The 14,805-nt window shown below is 51.8% G+C and overlaps 1 protein-coding gene across 1 annotated transcript in view; it reads right to left on the bottom strand.

Annotated features, from left to right (window-relative positions):
* Positions 1 to 224: 224 nt before the first annotated feature.
* Positions 225 to 14,805, bottom strand: part of Sema5b (semaphorin 5B) — a 121,326-nt gene continuing 106,745 nt past the window's right edge. Inside the window, exons 9-22 of the mRNA XM_087901094.1 lie at positions 14,294 to 14,429; positions 12,891 to 13,098; positions 12,573 to 12,780; positions 5,834 to 5,951; positions 5,502 to 5,683; positions 4,317 to 4,460; positions 4,070 to 4,217; positions 3,759 to 3,984; positions 3,434 to 3,652; positions 2,813 to 2,983; positions 2,560 to 2,709; positions 2,176 to 2,220; positions 1,521 to 1,726; positions 225 to 1,322 (exon numbers count right to left, since the gene is read on the bottom strand). Of these exons, the coding sequence (XP_087757220.1) occupies positions 1,164 to 1,322; positions 1,521 to 1,726; positions 2,176 to 2,220; positions 2,560 to 2,709; positions 2,813 to 2,983; positions 3,434 to 3,652; positions 3,759 to 3,984; positions 4,070 to 4,217; positions 4,317 to 4,460; positions 5,502 to 5,683; positions 5,834 to 5,951; positions 12,573 to 12,780; positions 12,891 to 13,098; positions 14,294 to 14,429 (2,320 nt within the window). The 3' untranslated portion in view covers positions 225 to 1,163. The remainder of the gene's footprint in view (positions 1,323 to 1,520; positions 1,727 to 2,175; positions 2,221 to 2,559; positions 2,710 to 2,812; positions 2,984 to 3,433; positions 3,653 to 3,758; positions 3,985 to 4,069; positions 4,218 to 4,316; positions 4,461 to 5,501; positions 5,684 to 5,833; positions 5,952 to 12,572; positions 12,781 to 12,890; positions 13,099 to 14,293; positions 14,430 to 14,805) is intronic.

The raw sequence follows: 14,805 nt of genomic DNA on the forward strand, positions 1-14,805 counted from the left end.
CTAATGACCTCACTGGTGAACTCTGTTTACACTCCGCTTCTTTTTTGAAAGAAGAGTATGTGTGTGCACACAAACCCCCACACAGAAAGATGCCCTCTATTAAAGTCAAGCTCCACTCCAGTCATTTCCTCCATTTTGAGGAACCATCTGTTACCCCGAGCATCCCCTTGATGGACTACAGCATGCCAAGAGGGCCCACACACATATGCACAAAGACAGCTCCGTTTGGAGACTGGATATCATCTTTAATTAATAACGCCACAGCTTAACATCCTTTTTGTTGCTGTAGCAGATGGTGTGTGTGTGTGTGTGTGTGTGTGTGTGTGTGTGTGTGTGTGTGTGTGTGTATGTGTTCCTGAATACATGAGGGGCCAGCAGAGACTCCCAAGCAGTTCTCAGCCAACGACTCTTGAGCAGCAACGGTCTCCATAGGCATGAAGGCCAGACTCTGCCTCCTCTGGTCTTGAGTCTTCCTTCCTTCTGGGCCACCTTCCGTGCATTCTGAAGGCAAGACTAAGGCCTGTACCAAGTCACATCAAAGGGTCTCTCAGCACAGTCCAGCCTCCAGTCTCAGTTCTCACTGCCCCCAACCAGAGGGATGCCCCTGGTCAAGATACAGACTGACAGAGGTGGTCCACCTAGGCCAGCACTGACCCCCTGTGACACTTAGAAGCAGCATCAGAGTGGTCCAGTCCTGGGCTGAGATCTGAAGCTGCTGGGACAGTTGATGAATTCCCTTCACTGACAATCTGGCTGCAGCTCAGGCATTTTGGAGGGTCATTCAAAAGGGGAGGACTTGGTCGAGGCCATTGGAAGTCATTTCCAACCCAAACCTAAGAGCCAACTCTCCTGTCATCTCTACTCTCCAATTTCCTCACATGCCCAGGAGGTTCACAGGTCAGACATGGCAGGGAAAAGTGATGGTGGGTCACAGGAGACAATGAAACCTGGGCCGAACTGGATCCGCAACCTCGTGCTGGTCTGAGGCCAGCCCTCTCTCCCATGGTCAATGACAGGCAGAGCTTTCTGAAGCCGGATGGGACCCCCACAGGCCAGGCAAGCAAGTTCTCAGCCCAGGGCAGAGGGAAAACCAAAATGGCTCTACTGTCCCATTCTGTTCTGTGCCTTGGGAAGGCAAGGAGCCCAACTCCAGGAGGGTGGGATCAGCTGTTGGGGAAACAGCGCTGTCCAGGTGATGCCTCAGGCCGGAAGCTGGGCTTGTTCAGTGGGCTGGGGTAGTAGGTTGTCGTATACACATTGGTCTGCTGCAGTGGGTAGAAACTGGCTCTGTCGTCAGGGATCAAGTTATTCTTGTTCAGTGTCTACAGGAGGAGAATGAACCAGAGAGAATAGATAAGGAAGGGTCCAGTCCGGAGCAAGGAGTCCTGGAAACCAGCCATTAAGGGAAAGTCTGTTGATACAGGGCTCCTTCACAGGACCACTGCTCCCCCATCCACTGATGCCCAGCATAGAGCCAGGACCACAGTCCCGTTCTCTTTGCTCCACATACAGCTTCTCACCTTGAATTCCATGGGGGTGTACTTCTCATTCTTGGGGGTGCCCCCACCCTTGTAGTGCAAGTGGTTAGGGGTGGCAGGATGGACAAGCGTGGACTCCTGAGATTGGCGCTGGCAGTGCTGGCAAGACAGGTACACCGCCAAGGTCAAGAGCCCAGAGCCCAGGAAGCAAGACACACCAGTGACTACCAGGTGGATGAGACTGAACCCTGGAGGGAGGAGAGATGGATGGTAATAAAAGGGGGGAGCGCTGTGGAGGAGGAGGCCTTCTGATTGTCTTCCTGGGAACAGACAGGGCATCAAGAGGTTCCAGGATGTGGAGAAAGGAAAGGGCTTTGGGGTCAGAACCAAAGAGAGAGGTTAGGGAGGCTGTCACCAGGGCCTTCACTCCCAGGAGAGCCTGCAGGTGCAGTCAGAAGTGTCAGCAGAAGGATTTGAATGCAGGCTGATGATGGCCTCCTAGGTGGGAGGCCTGGGAAGGGACCGTGTACACAACCTTGAAGCCAGGTGGGGACCGCCCCCCTCCACACCCAGGCTTGGCTGTCTGCAGTAGAACTGGGAAGAACGCAGACTGAAGTGCTGGATGAGGGGCTGTGACATAAGTAACATAGTAACAAGGATGAAGGGTAATGACGTCATGAGTGGCTTTTTTTTTTACCTCCACAGCCGCTGGTTTCCTCCACACTGGAAGCAGGCAGGATGACTGCAGGGAGACAAACGGAGAAGGTTGGAAGAGAGTGAAGAGGGAGGAGTCCCTCCTGGGCTGGCTGTCACCTAAGAGAACCTGTGGGTTAATGGCTTTAGGGCCTTCACTCTCTCCGGTTTCTCTGTAGGTCCTCCCCATCCCCCAAAGGGTAGACCATTTAATAGGTGTGTAGTACCAGAGTCCCAAGCATGAGACAACTGTATCATTCCTGATGCTTCATCCTGTACTCCAATCCAGGGTTGGCGTTTCAGAAGGGGAAGGATATAGGGGGAATGGGAGTATGTGTGATGGGGACCAAGGAAAAGATGGTGGAAAAATAGTAACAAAAGGACCTACCAGGAATCTCACTGTAGGGACAGGGCCGGCTCTGGCTGCTGTTGCCAGCACAGGCACCTGGCCCTGGGACAAGCTCCTCGCAGCTCCGGCTCCTGCTCTGGGCCCCATCCTCAGTACAGACACCCCACTCAGACCACAGTGACCAGCCTTCTGTGGGTTGTGGGTTAGGATGAGGTTGAAAGTGTCAAGATCTACCTGTTGAGGCTTAGCGGCTCCCAAACATTCCCCAACCCCAGTCAGATGCACCCAGTACCTGGGCAGGCCTGCGTAGCACATAGTGCCTCCTCCGTGTGCAGCCCGAGGCAGATGTCCTCACCCGGGGATGGTGCAGGGCTGGTGCAGGAACGGGTGCGTTGATAGTGGCCGCCACCGCAGGATGCTGAGCACTGGGACCATGCGGTCCAACAGGACCAGGCACCCCGGACTGTAAGCATGAATTGGGTGTGTGTGAGAGAGAGAGAAAAAGAGAGAGAGAGGCTACCTTGGGCCTCATTCCCTCAACGTCCATCCTACCTCAAATCAACAGGTCAATGTATTAAAGGGTGCCCACCCCAACTCCGTATCAGTTTCATCTCAAATAAGTTCCCTATTTGGCTAGCTCGGTAGAGGAAAGAAAAAAACGAAGCAATGATGGAGAAAGACCTCGTTTCTGTTCCACCCAGTAACCCCTGAGTGAGTACTCTCAGTGAGTCAAAGCTATTCTAGAAAGCGAGTTCCAGGCTACCCAGGTCTATTGAGTGGGAAAGAGAGAGACAGAGACAGAGAGAATATGAAACCCCTTGCAGAACTGACACAGAGAGATCATCTGTCCAGGCTTGAGAGTTTCTGGGGAGATGGGGTTGCCTGAGGCTAAAATTTCCTTACGCAACCTTACCTGGGCAAGCCTGCGGGTTGCAGTCTTGGTACTCCGCAGCGTCTCCCACGCAGGGCAGGCCCCCGTTGCGGGGCTCCGGGTTGGTACACGTTCTCTTGCGGACGCGGAAACCCAGCTCACAGTCCCGGGAGCAGGATGACCACGGGCCCCATGCGGCCCAGCCACCGCTCAGAGAGTGCGGGGACGTGCTCCCGCTGCGCAAGAGATCCTCCACCAGGGCTGCAGAGGGCCGGTAGGCTCAGCGACCCCAGGACTGGGGGCCCACGCTCCTCCCCCAGGCCTCCCCGGCTCCCGCTCCTGGCTGCCCCACCGCTCCAGGCCGTACCATCGGTGTCGCAGGCTCCGGTTCCGTCGGCGGGGCAGGTCCTGGTCTCTGTCCTCCTCTTGCCGAACTGCAGGCCGTGCGGGTCCGGCAGCGGCGCGCGACACGTGAAGCGGAAGCGCTGCTCCTGGCGCGCACCGCCCTGGGTCACGTTCACGGGCAACCAGGGTGTCCAGGGTGTGTTGCGCCGCACTTCGGGGCAGGCCTCCGGGTTGCACGTCTTGAACTCCTGCAGGGTGAGGGTGGTTTCAGAGCTCCCTGGCCTACAGACTTCCCTGCACCGGGCGACCCGGCCACGCGACCCGGGCCCTCACCAAGCCGCAGCCTGGGCAGGAGTTGCCATTCTCGCAGGTCCGACGGCGCGACTGCACGCCACCTCCACAGTTGTTGCTGCACTTGCTCCAGGAGCCCCAGGAAGCCCAGAAGATGGGCACAGGGCAAGGTGTGTTTTCATTACAGAACCTGGGGAGGTAGGAGGCGTGTCACCCTATGGAGAGGTACTGCCATCCCCAGGTTGGAGGATGCCCCATCACCGCCTCTCTGTAGCCACAGCTAGCTCACCGCTCCTCCCGGCTCTTGCCCACGCAGATGCGACCCCCGTGGCGGGGCGCCGGGTTGCTGCAACTTCGCTGACGGACCTGGAAGCCGATCCCACAGGACGTGCTGCACTGTGCCCACGATGACCATGTGGTCCACGCCCCATTCCTGGTGGAGTGGGAGGGGACAGAGACACATGCCCCTCTGAGCCCTAGCTTCATAGATCTGGGCTGCATCTGGGGCAGATGGATTTTGTATTGTTGTCAGGACTGGCGAGACAGTGACAGAAAATATCAGCTCCTAACCAGGCTGGCTCAGGCAGATTCGTGCATTCATCCGTTTGCTCATTCATGCCTCAAATATGTATTGAGAGCCTTCTTCCATATATCAGGCTGTGCTCAGGGCCAAGGACACAGTGATAGGGCCGGGCCCCTACACAGACAGGCAAAAGGACACACTCTTTAGAGGTCTCAGTTACCATGGCATCCTGAAACCGTCCTCTCCCCCTTCTCAGATACCCAAGCCTCCTCTTAGACCTCACTCTCCCCCATTCCCCCTGCATTAGCTTTCCCCAGCTTCAGACATCCATGCCCAAGTTGACCTCAGTAATCAAAACTGGACTCTCCTGACAACTGGGTACCCTTATCCTTAAAATAAGACTAATGGTTGGATTCTGACCCCCTTGAAGTTGCTGTGAGGGTTAAATTAATGAATGCAGATAAAATAGCTATTTTAAGAGTCTTTAAAATTATGGCTTAGGTATGATAATAACCATTCTATGCAGTTCCCAAGTAGTAGGCAGTATGGTTTCTAGCATGCATTATCTCTCTTAACCTTCTCAGCAACCCTCAGGTAGGCATCTGCTGTTTTCAAAAGAGTGGCCAGAGGTCTGTCCAAAGTCATGCCACTAGATGGTGCAGCCTGGGATCATCACCATTTCCTGCTGTCCCACTAGTTTGGAACAGCAAAGCTAGTTCTGGCAGCAACTCCCATGTCTGTCCAGTCTTTCTTTCTGCATTTCCTGCCACGAGCTTGAGATTCTTCTTCCACTGATGTGAAAACTCCTAATGCTTATAATTCCTGCCTCAAACAATAGCATCCTGCTCAGTACTGCACTGAGGTGTAACCCCCTGGGTGAGATGCCCAATTTCCCCAGTTCTCTCCATATGAGTCCTAAGCAGACACTATACAAATCCTGTCCTCACCTACCTGGAGCAATTGGCAATATGGATGGCTGGCCCCAGGCATTCCAGGCCCCCACAGCGGGGCCTTGGGGAGTCACAGGATCTGGCCCGGCACAGGCAAGAACCCGAGTTGTCTCCATCTAAGTGCTCACACGGTTTCCACGGTGACCATGGGCCAAAGCCCCCATCCCGTGTCACATTCCGCACCTGCAGACTCATATAAGGGGCAAGACTCCTGTCACACAAGGCAAAGGCAGGGGAGGGATGAAATCCCAGGGCACATGGGGTGTATAGCGATGGGGAATCATAGCTGGCATCGAGGGGAAGGGTTAGGGGAGGGCACACAAGGGTTCTCACAGGACAGTCTGTGATGTTCTGGATCCAGAGGCTCATGTTGGAACTATCCTCAAGTGTGCTGCAATGTTGCCGCTTCCCGTCCCAGCCGCAGTATGGGTCCCGTGCTCCCAGGCATGCCCTGCCAGATGGAAGTCCTGAGACTCAAGCTCCCTGGCTTCCAGGTCTCAGCTTTGTCTCTAAAAAGCACCTGGCAACCCCAGCTTGGGCACCTCTTTCTTTATTTGAATTTTCTCTATGAAAAAGATTCAAGTTCAAAGTTGGGGATTTAGCTCAGTGGTGGAGCCCTTGCTTAGCAAATACAAGGCCCTGGGTTCCAATCCCAGCACCAGAAAGTTGAGAGAGAAAACATGAAGTTCACTGTGCCCTTGCTGTGTTACTGGCATCATTTAAAGCACTTTCAGAAGCATGAATGAGTTCAGTGTAAATAACCCAGTGAGGTAGGCCTCTTACTCTCCCATCAAATAGGAGGAAAGCCAGTGAGCTCAGCAAGGACTCAGACTTATCCAGGAGACTGGACTGCTTTCTGGAGCTGAAGGTCCCCATTGCGCCTCACCTGGAACCACTGAAGGAGATATGGTTTGCAGAAATGCAAAGAGAAAGTCCTTCCCTGTCAGACCCTTTAGAGCATAAAGTTATTCTTAAGCCTGGCTCATATGAAAATTCCCGAGGAGCTAGGAGAGACACAGGTACCCAAGTCTTCCCCAACATGAGTCTCTGTGGTTGGGTGGTTTTTAAAAGTCCAGGACAAAGCTAAAGGAAGTCCTGTTGTGAATCACCAGGATGGCTAGCCATCTCTGCATGGAGCAAAGAAGAAGGAAGAGGAGGCTTCCCAGGGATCACACAAATTGTATCTTGGGGAACTGGACCCAGACCATCATCCCCCTTACTTTCATCCTCCATCCATCCAACCAGAAGTCCCATTACACTTCACACCCTGACTGGTGTGTGTACCCATTTCTCAAAACACAGGATGCCTGGAGTAGTCTAGGGTTATGTGTGTTTCCCCAAGCTTGAGCTGTTTGGTCCCAGAGAGCAGCGGCTAGCACTTTAGCGTTGGGAGAATGAGCTGAGCCGCTAGGACTGGATGCTACCTCACCCTTCCCTGGCCACAGGGCTGGCCTCTCTGCAGTTTCCCAGAAAAGAGAGTGGTTCACACCCCAGTGCATGCTCCAGGTGCCTCCACTTATACTCCAGGAGTTCGTTCTTTCTTTTCCTCTGATTCATTCTGGCAACATGGCCCTTTCCTTTTATAATAAGAAAGTTAACTATCTGTTAGGAGGACTTCAGGAGGAAGAAAAGAGTCTGTGGGGATTACGGAGTCAAGATGGGCCGTTCACTGCTAACTGAAAAGAGTACCAGATCCTGGAGGCAGAGGGAGGGGGCCTTTCAGCCCCAGAGTGAGCTCACTGCCACCTCAGGGAACATTTGATCCCTTTTGCTTGTTTCTCAAGCCCTCACCCTGCTCTGATGAGATATGCTGGGGAAAATTGAGGGAGCACAAAGGCAGGGGCTCCAAAAATGGAGGTGAGGAAATAAGAGAGGCCTTGAGAAAGAACAAAGGCAATAAGAAGATGGACGGATGAGTTCACAGCATCACACAAGCTTACAAAAGGATTTTTCTCGGTGATCAAAGGAGCCAAGGATGCTGAGAGCCAAAGGGATACACACAAGAGGCAAGAGCTTGCAGCTTTTGCTGTCCCCGAAATGGAATTCTTTTCTCTTGAAGCTTCAGGGACAGTCATTTGTCAGCCATGGTTTAATTGATTGACTAATAAGGTAGTTAATTAATAGATAAGGTCCAGGCTTTATTGTCCAGGCTGCCCTGGATCTTGCTATGTAGCCCAGGCTGGCTTCAAACTCACAGCGATCCTTTCTCATCCTCTCAAGTGCTCGAGTTAGAACCACAAGCCACCATGCTAGGCTCCTGTAAGTTCTTTACATTTAGTGAATTCAATAGGTCATGTCATGCACTAGGGGGAAAAAAGAGGCCTTGCAGAGAGAGGAGGGGCATGAGAGGGAAGAGGGCAAGAGGAAGGGAGGAAGGAAGGGAGAGAGAGAGAGAGAGAGAGAGAGAGAGAGAGAGAGAGAGAGAGAGGAAGAGGAGGAGGAGGAGGAGGAGGAGGAAGAAGAAGAAGAAGAAGAAGAAGAAGAAGAAGAAGAAGAAGAAGAAGAAGAAGAAGAAGAAGAAGAAGAAGAAGAACTGAAGAAGCCTTTCCCACCCTGACAGCACCAATTCTGATAATCTGTGATTGGAACTTGGCTCCCTGACGTAGAGAGTGCACAGTTTGTTGGCTGTGCAGGCTTGCTTGTCTCATTTATTATTGGTAATAATATAATCTTGGAGTTTCTAGCTTTTAGATCTACCTGTTGTCATCTGTTTATTGTATATAGGGGGACAGGCATGCTCTTGTCATGGCATGTGTGTGAAGGGCTCTCACCTGTAGTTTTATAATAAAAGTGTTAGCTCCTGTTCCAGGATGGCCCACGATCATGTATAATCCAGGTGCTGTTTTGAGCATCTGTGGATGAATCCCTGACTGGACCACACTGAGCACATTGTGGTCTACCTGGGAATCCAGAGCACTCCCTTGTCTGTGGCTAATGAATCTGTTTCCTCTTTACTCACTCAAAGACAGCATAATACATTTTATAGCATAAGCATGCCCATATTTTGCTCTGAGGCCAACAGGTTGATTTTCACCATCAGAATTTACTGAATTGGACATTGTGGGGTTCAAAACAATCCAAGCACACAAAGAATAGTGGCACCTATGGCTTTAAGACTCTGCTTGCTGACTGAGAAATGGATCACAGGAAGCCAATTCAAAGTCAGAATTCAATACAGCCCATGACTTGTTATAGAAAGCAAAGAAGATTCTGTGTATGTGGTGTGCACACTCACACAGATATGCATCCACATGTGCACACTTGCATGTGAAGGCTGGGGGACAACTCTGGGTGTCACATATCTACTTCCTTTGTGACAGAGTCTCTCACTGGGATGTAGAGCTCACCAATTAAGCTAAATTGTTGTCCACCAAGCCCTGTGATCCTCCCATCTCCACCTGAGTGATGAAATTACAAATGGGAGTCACCGCACCAGGCAATTTCATGGGTGTTAGGGGTTGAACTTGGGTCCTCATGTTTGCAAGGCAAGTGCTTTGTTGACAAAACCACTCCAAAGGAGGATTCTTACCCAATAAAAGCAAATGTCTGCTAGCAGAGAGAATGGCTAAGGATGGAGCATTTGAACCGGCATTTATAAGACTAAAGCAGAAGATTCGGAAGGAACCCAGTGTGCCTCATGTTACTTCTTCCCCCAGAGCCTTGTTGGATCTAAAGCAGTCGTTTCCAGTCTTGGGTGCAGATCTTAATCACATGGGCATCTGTTGAAATACTTAAGAAACAGAACAAAATGCCTCCCTGCATCTGGGCCTCTAGAACTAGGAGTCCAGGAATGAGAATGTTTACGCCCCAGTGAATTCAGTTACAGCTGAAAACTTCTGTTCCAGGGTCCCAAGTCAAGTGGGATCTTGTTTCCCCAGGCTCTGACAGAACAGGGGAACAGGACAGAAATACAGAGCGGGAACTTGCCCCACTTTTCTCATCCTAAGTTTGCTCACTTTCTGCACCTTTCCAGTTACGGTCCTGGGGAAAAAGAAGAGGTCAGATTCTCCATAGAGAGCCACCCCGTTGGTCTGAGAGGCCTTTGAGACTCCAGGGCCAGTGCCTCCTGCTGCTGCTGCCGGTAACTAAAGGGGATCACTACTTCCCTGGCACAGGCAAGGCCACACTCACTGTCTCTGGGCTAAAGGGCACTTCAAAACTGACAGAACAAGGGATGTTCTTTGGAAAATGAAAGCTTCATGCTGAAGAGCATGGAAGTGCCTGTCACTGTAGAAAGTGGTGGGGATTTAGAGTTCTTCCATGAAAAGAGCCATCAGGCCAATAATACATCACCGTGTCTTTTTTACTGCAGTGTCTCAAGCTGCCATTACAAAGGGGGACAGGTTTATTCCGCTGGCTCACAAGTAGGACAGAGATGGATGGGGGGCATTGTAAGCCCAAGAATGGTAGCTCCTGGAAGCAGTAGTGGGTGGGTGGAGCTGTCCAGGGTAGAAACAGCATTGTGGCGTTTTTTAAGAAAGTAACAATTAAGACTGCCCAGAACAAGGACCTGGTTGGGAAGAGATGCCATTGAGCCTGGGCCTAACTCTGAACCCATGGGGGCAGGCAGAGGATATCCGTGAGTGAGCTAGGGTTGAGGTGAAAGAGCTACAGGAAGGAGGAAAGGGCTGACTTATGGATTGAGCATCTTAGCTCCTCTCTGGCCAAGCCAGATTATTGGTTATATGCTGTGAACTGAGAATGCTCTGATTGAATGAGGTGGAGGCAAGCTCCTGGATGCTGGGCAGAGGAGGAAGCTGGGTATCATCTCTGCTTACCCATCTTCCTGCCATCTTTGAAAGGAACAGGGACAAATGTGAAATGCCTAGAACATAATGAAGCCCCTCCCCATGATCGCACTAATTCTGATATGCTGTGATGGGTACTTGGCTCCCTGACATATAGAGTGCACAACTCTTTGGCTGCACATGCTTGCTGGTCTCATTTGATTAGTTTTGCAATAATAGGATTCTACCATTTCTAGGTTTTAGAAACTGTTTTTTTAAATCACATATTTATTATTGTATATAGTAGGCAGACATGCTCTTCCCATGGCATATGTGTGGAGGCCCCACCTGTAGCTTTATGATAAGATTTTCCCTGTACACTTCAGTAGCTTGTAAACCAAACTCAGGAAACAAGACTCTGAGCAGATCTCCTGCCATCTTGTTGCAGAATGGCAGCGTGTTGGGGACACTACGCGAGCTCCTGGTCTCCTCTGCACGCTCCTGTAGTGGGGAAGTTTCCCTGCCCTTCACCACCCTCTCATCCCACTGCAGAGCCCTGGCTTTGCCACACTAACCCATCACAGATGTCCATCTGCCTCGTGACAAGGTCACAGTCCGACCTGTCCTACAGAGCACCTCTCTAGGTTCCATTGCTCCACCACCACGATTCAAGTCACAATCCTCCTGTGCCGTCTTCAGCTGGCCTCGATCCACTCTCCAGGCCCATTCCCTATGCCTCCCCTGCACCAACCTTTTCTCAAGCCAAATAATCAGCTGACTGAAGCATCAGCCCCGGGAGGAAGGTCACCCTGTGCTGGGCAGGGTCAACTAGAGAAGAACTAAAAAATACTGGGCCACTGGGTTTTCCCTCAAGGATTTATAACCTCTTGGAGAATTAGGCATGTGTTAAAAGTTTCATGGCAACACAGTACTTAAGGAGAACATGAGGGAAATGCTGCCCGCAGGTGGCCACAGCATTCTAACCAAACAGATATGTGAGGTGTATTTGGTGACACAGATTCAGAGGCCAGAGTGCCCAGGAGGTTGGAGCCTCCTAAAAGCCACTGCAGAAAATAAGAAGGAATGAAGATACTGTCTGTACTTTGTGTCTCACTAGCCTAGACCCTTCATGAGTACCAGGCCTGATCTTTACAATTGTGCCAAAATAAAACAACACTGTGCCATCAAATCCCTCATCTTCCTGGCGAGAGAACTTACACAGCTCATGGAGAGTGGAGCCGAGGTAGGGTCCCACTATGTCTAGTTCTACCATCTGCACCCTTCCCAAGACACCCTTCTGCCTCTCCCCATGTGATAGATCCAGGCCAGGGTTTCTCTCCCTCACCGTATTTGCAGAGTTACGGAGGCCTCGTCACACAAGCCTTCCCTCACACCAACAGCTTAGCAAGGCCCCCTGTGCCCAGCAGGGCTTTGTAAATGTGTGTTACTCTGATGGAACCACGTGTGGGGGCCAAGAGGGGCTCCGGCGACTACTGTCCCCAGCAGCCTCCTACACCCATCTGTCCTTCCTCCTCCTCTGTCCAGACTCCTGGCGCTCTCCGAGAGCAGCCCTTGGCAGCACGGATCCCATTTGTCTCCCAAATCCCAAGGACAGATGGCACAGCCAGGAGGCTCTGTTGCAAAGGCCACGAAGTCCACGTGGCTGTTTCGATGACCATACAGAGGAAGGGAGGCAGCCAGGGTGGCCTCAAGGACTGGGAGTCTGGGACACGGTTCCATTTGGCCTTGGCTTCTCTTCTTAAATACTGGTGTCACTGCTGCCAAATTTGTGATGCCACTTAAAGCTAATGTGACCAAAAGCAATGGGACATTGCGGTTCTTCTACACAGCTGGCCCATCTGGTTTGTCTACCTTCAAGAAAGCTGAAGACTTGGGCTGATCCAGGCATCATCTCCCCACTCTCCCACTCCTGGGCAAGAAGTGCTGTGGTTTCAAAGGCAAAGATCTCTCTTTCTGAACTAAAGGGCCCGAGAGCAAATCAAGCTAGCTAGAAATGGCTGGCAGGCCAGAACTATGGGGTTGCCCACAAAAATAACAGCCACCACAATACCACTAAGTGCATGGTTCCCTTAGGCAGTGATAAGGCTGATTAACACTAACAAAATCCTTCCAAGATGTTTCAGGAGTAGGAACCCAATGTTTGGAGAGGTTAAGTGACTTGTCCAAAGGCACCGCCCAACTGGAGACCCACGGGAATGCAAGGGCAAGTGGCTCACTCCAAAGCCACATCACTTAAGCCCCACCTCCGAGGCATGATTGGTGGAATACCAACCACCACTATAACCGCCCGGGGGCCCTTCTCTTGCCCTCTTGCCTTGGCTTACCCCTGACTACGGTAGGTCAAGCACCTCTCCAATGGGACCCGCAACACCTGGTCGCTCAATCCCACGAAGAGCGCACGTGCACTGTGCAGGATGCGCAGGCTCCGAAGAGGTTCAAGGCGCCCAGGGGGCAGCACGTGCAGCTCCTCCAGGTAGCACCCCCGCAGGTTGCGGCTGGCGGTGGACAGCGCTTTCAGGATGGTGCCTGACTCTGGAGGTCAGAGAAAAGTGTCCTTGAAGCGGTGGCAGCTCACAGCTGATTCCCCACCCAGCAACAACCACTTCCCCATCTGCATTGCATATGGGCCCGAGTCGGCTCACCTGTGCCTATGTAGAGTACGTGGTAGAGTGTGTCCTTAGCTTGCACAAGATCCACCACGAGATGTGAGAAGCGGACGCTGTCTTGGGTGACACAGGGCTCTGGTGTCACCGGCTGCACGGCTTCGCTCATCAGGAAGAGCCGCTGCGCATCCTGCAGGCTGCGTTCGGTGAGGTTCTCGTTGGGGCCAGTCTCAGGCAGGGTGCCACACTGCCACAAGGAACCCAGTCACTGGAGCCCAGTCCTCACATGCAAGGACTGTCATGGCCTCCTTCCCACCCATGGAGACCTTGGGTAGACACTAGTTCTCCAACACCCCTGCTCCCCAGCATTCTTTGTGAGCCTCTGAATCTTTTTCAGGGAAGGATGAGTTTTCTTTAAAATGAGGCTGGGAAGATGGAGGAGGAGAGAACTGCCAGGGTTGGGGAAGAGGATAGGAGAGCGAAGGGGTCTGTCCAGATAAATCATTTGAATGTGAATGGTGTCCTGTAATTTTAAGCTGCCTATGAAGGCACCCACTCCTGCAGTGTGCCAAGCTGTTTTCTCCTATATCCCAACCAGCTCCAAGTTTGTGTTTCCTAATTTAAAGCTTAAGGGTAACCAATTTTTTTATGGTGCATCACAACCTTGTACAGACCCAGGAGGGATGACCTAGTATAGTCCTGTCCCTACTTCCAGCAAAGGAATAAGGGGCTCAAGGGACTTGAGTGACCTGCCCAACATCACTGGGCTGGATCTGCTCAGAACTGCTGAACTGGAAAGCCAGAACCTCTCCCGAGGCCCCTGGAGTAGACAATTGGAAGGACATGAAAGTCAATCATCCAGGCTGAGCATGGTGGCCCACACCTTCAATCCTAGCATATGGGAGGCAGTGGTAAGAGGACACTGAGTTTTTGGTTACAAAGTGAGTTCCAGGCCAGCCAGAGCTACACAGCGAGACTCTCCTCAAAAATAAAATAAAATAAAAAAAGAATAGAAAAATAAAGAAGTTTGCCATCCGTCCCCTTATGCTTTCCCATCACAGGATAGGAGATGCCCTGTATCAACCATGACATCCCTAACTACTGTCTGTATTCAGAGATCCTACAGGCATTAGAACATACCACACTACACACATTGTGAATACTCTCCAGATAAAACTCCCAAAGTCTGGCCACAATTTATCAGTGCCCTCCTGGTCTCTCCTATGCTGTAGAGTGGAAGTCCCAGTCTCTCTGGGCATGTGGGTAGGGTCCCTAGCTCTGCCTCTTCTTATCTCCTTAATAGCAGCCTGGGGAATTACCACCCTCTTGATGACACATCACAGACCCCAAAGATAAGCCTAGAACCATAGCCCCGGGCTGATGTTAGCCTGTGCTGAGAGTCGGTTTGTGGCTAGTAAGAGGAAAAGGGAAAGAAACTGTACCTGGAAATTGGGGATGGGGTTGGCGATAGGGAGCCAGGCAGCCCTGGGGTTCTCCTGGTAGCGAAACGGGCCATTGAAAGCCCGGGAGATGGCACTGAGGTTGAAGGCGCAGACGGCAGAAGCAGCGATGCTGTTTCTAAAAGGAAAGAGGTGGTGGAATGTGGTCCTCCCTTTGAGATCCGCCCTCCTTGTGGATCAAGCATCCTCTTCTGAGGCCCCTACATCCACCACCATTCCTAATTCCCCTACGTCAGGAAGTGGCTTAGGATGAGCCTGGTGTCTTCTGCACAGTGAAGGATATGTAATTCTCACACTCTCCCACCCTACAGCAGGGAGATCCCATTGGCAAGAAGCACTGGAGTGTGGTGAGATTTTGTTTGCATTGCAACAAATAAAGCTTGCCTGACGATCAGAGTGTGGAGCGGTCAGGCAGTGGTGGTTCACACCTTTAATCCCAGTACTTGGGAAGTGAAGACAGGAAGGGATATGGCTGGGGGGACAGAGAAATGTAA

Source organism: Myodes glareolus, chromosome 2, assembly GCF_982192425.1.
Source record: "Myodes glareolus chromosome 2, mMyoGla1.1, whole genome shotgun sequence".
Taxonomy (NCBI): Eukaryota; Metazoa; Chordata; class Mammalia; order Rodentia; family Cricetidae; genus Myodes; species Myodes glareolus.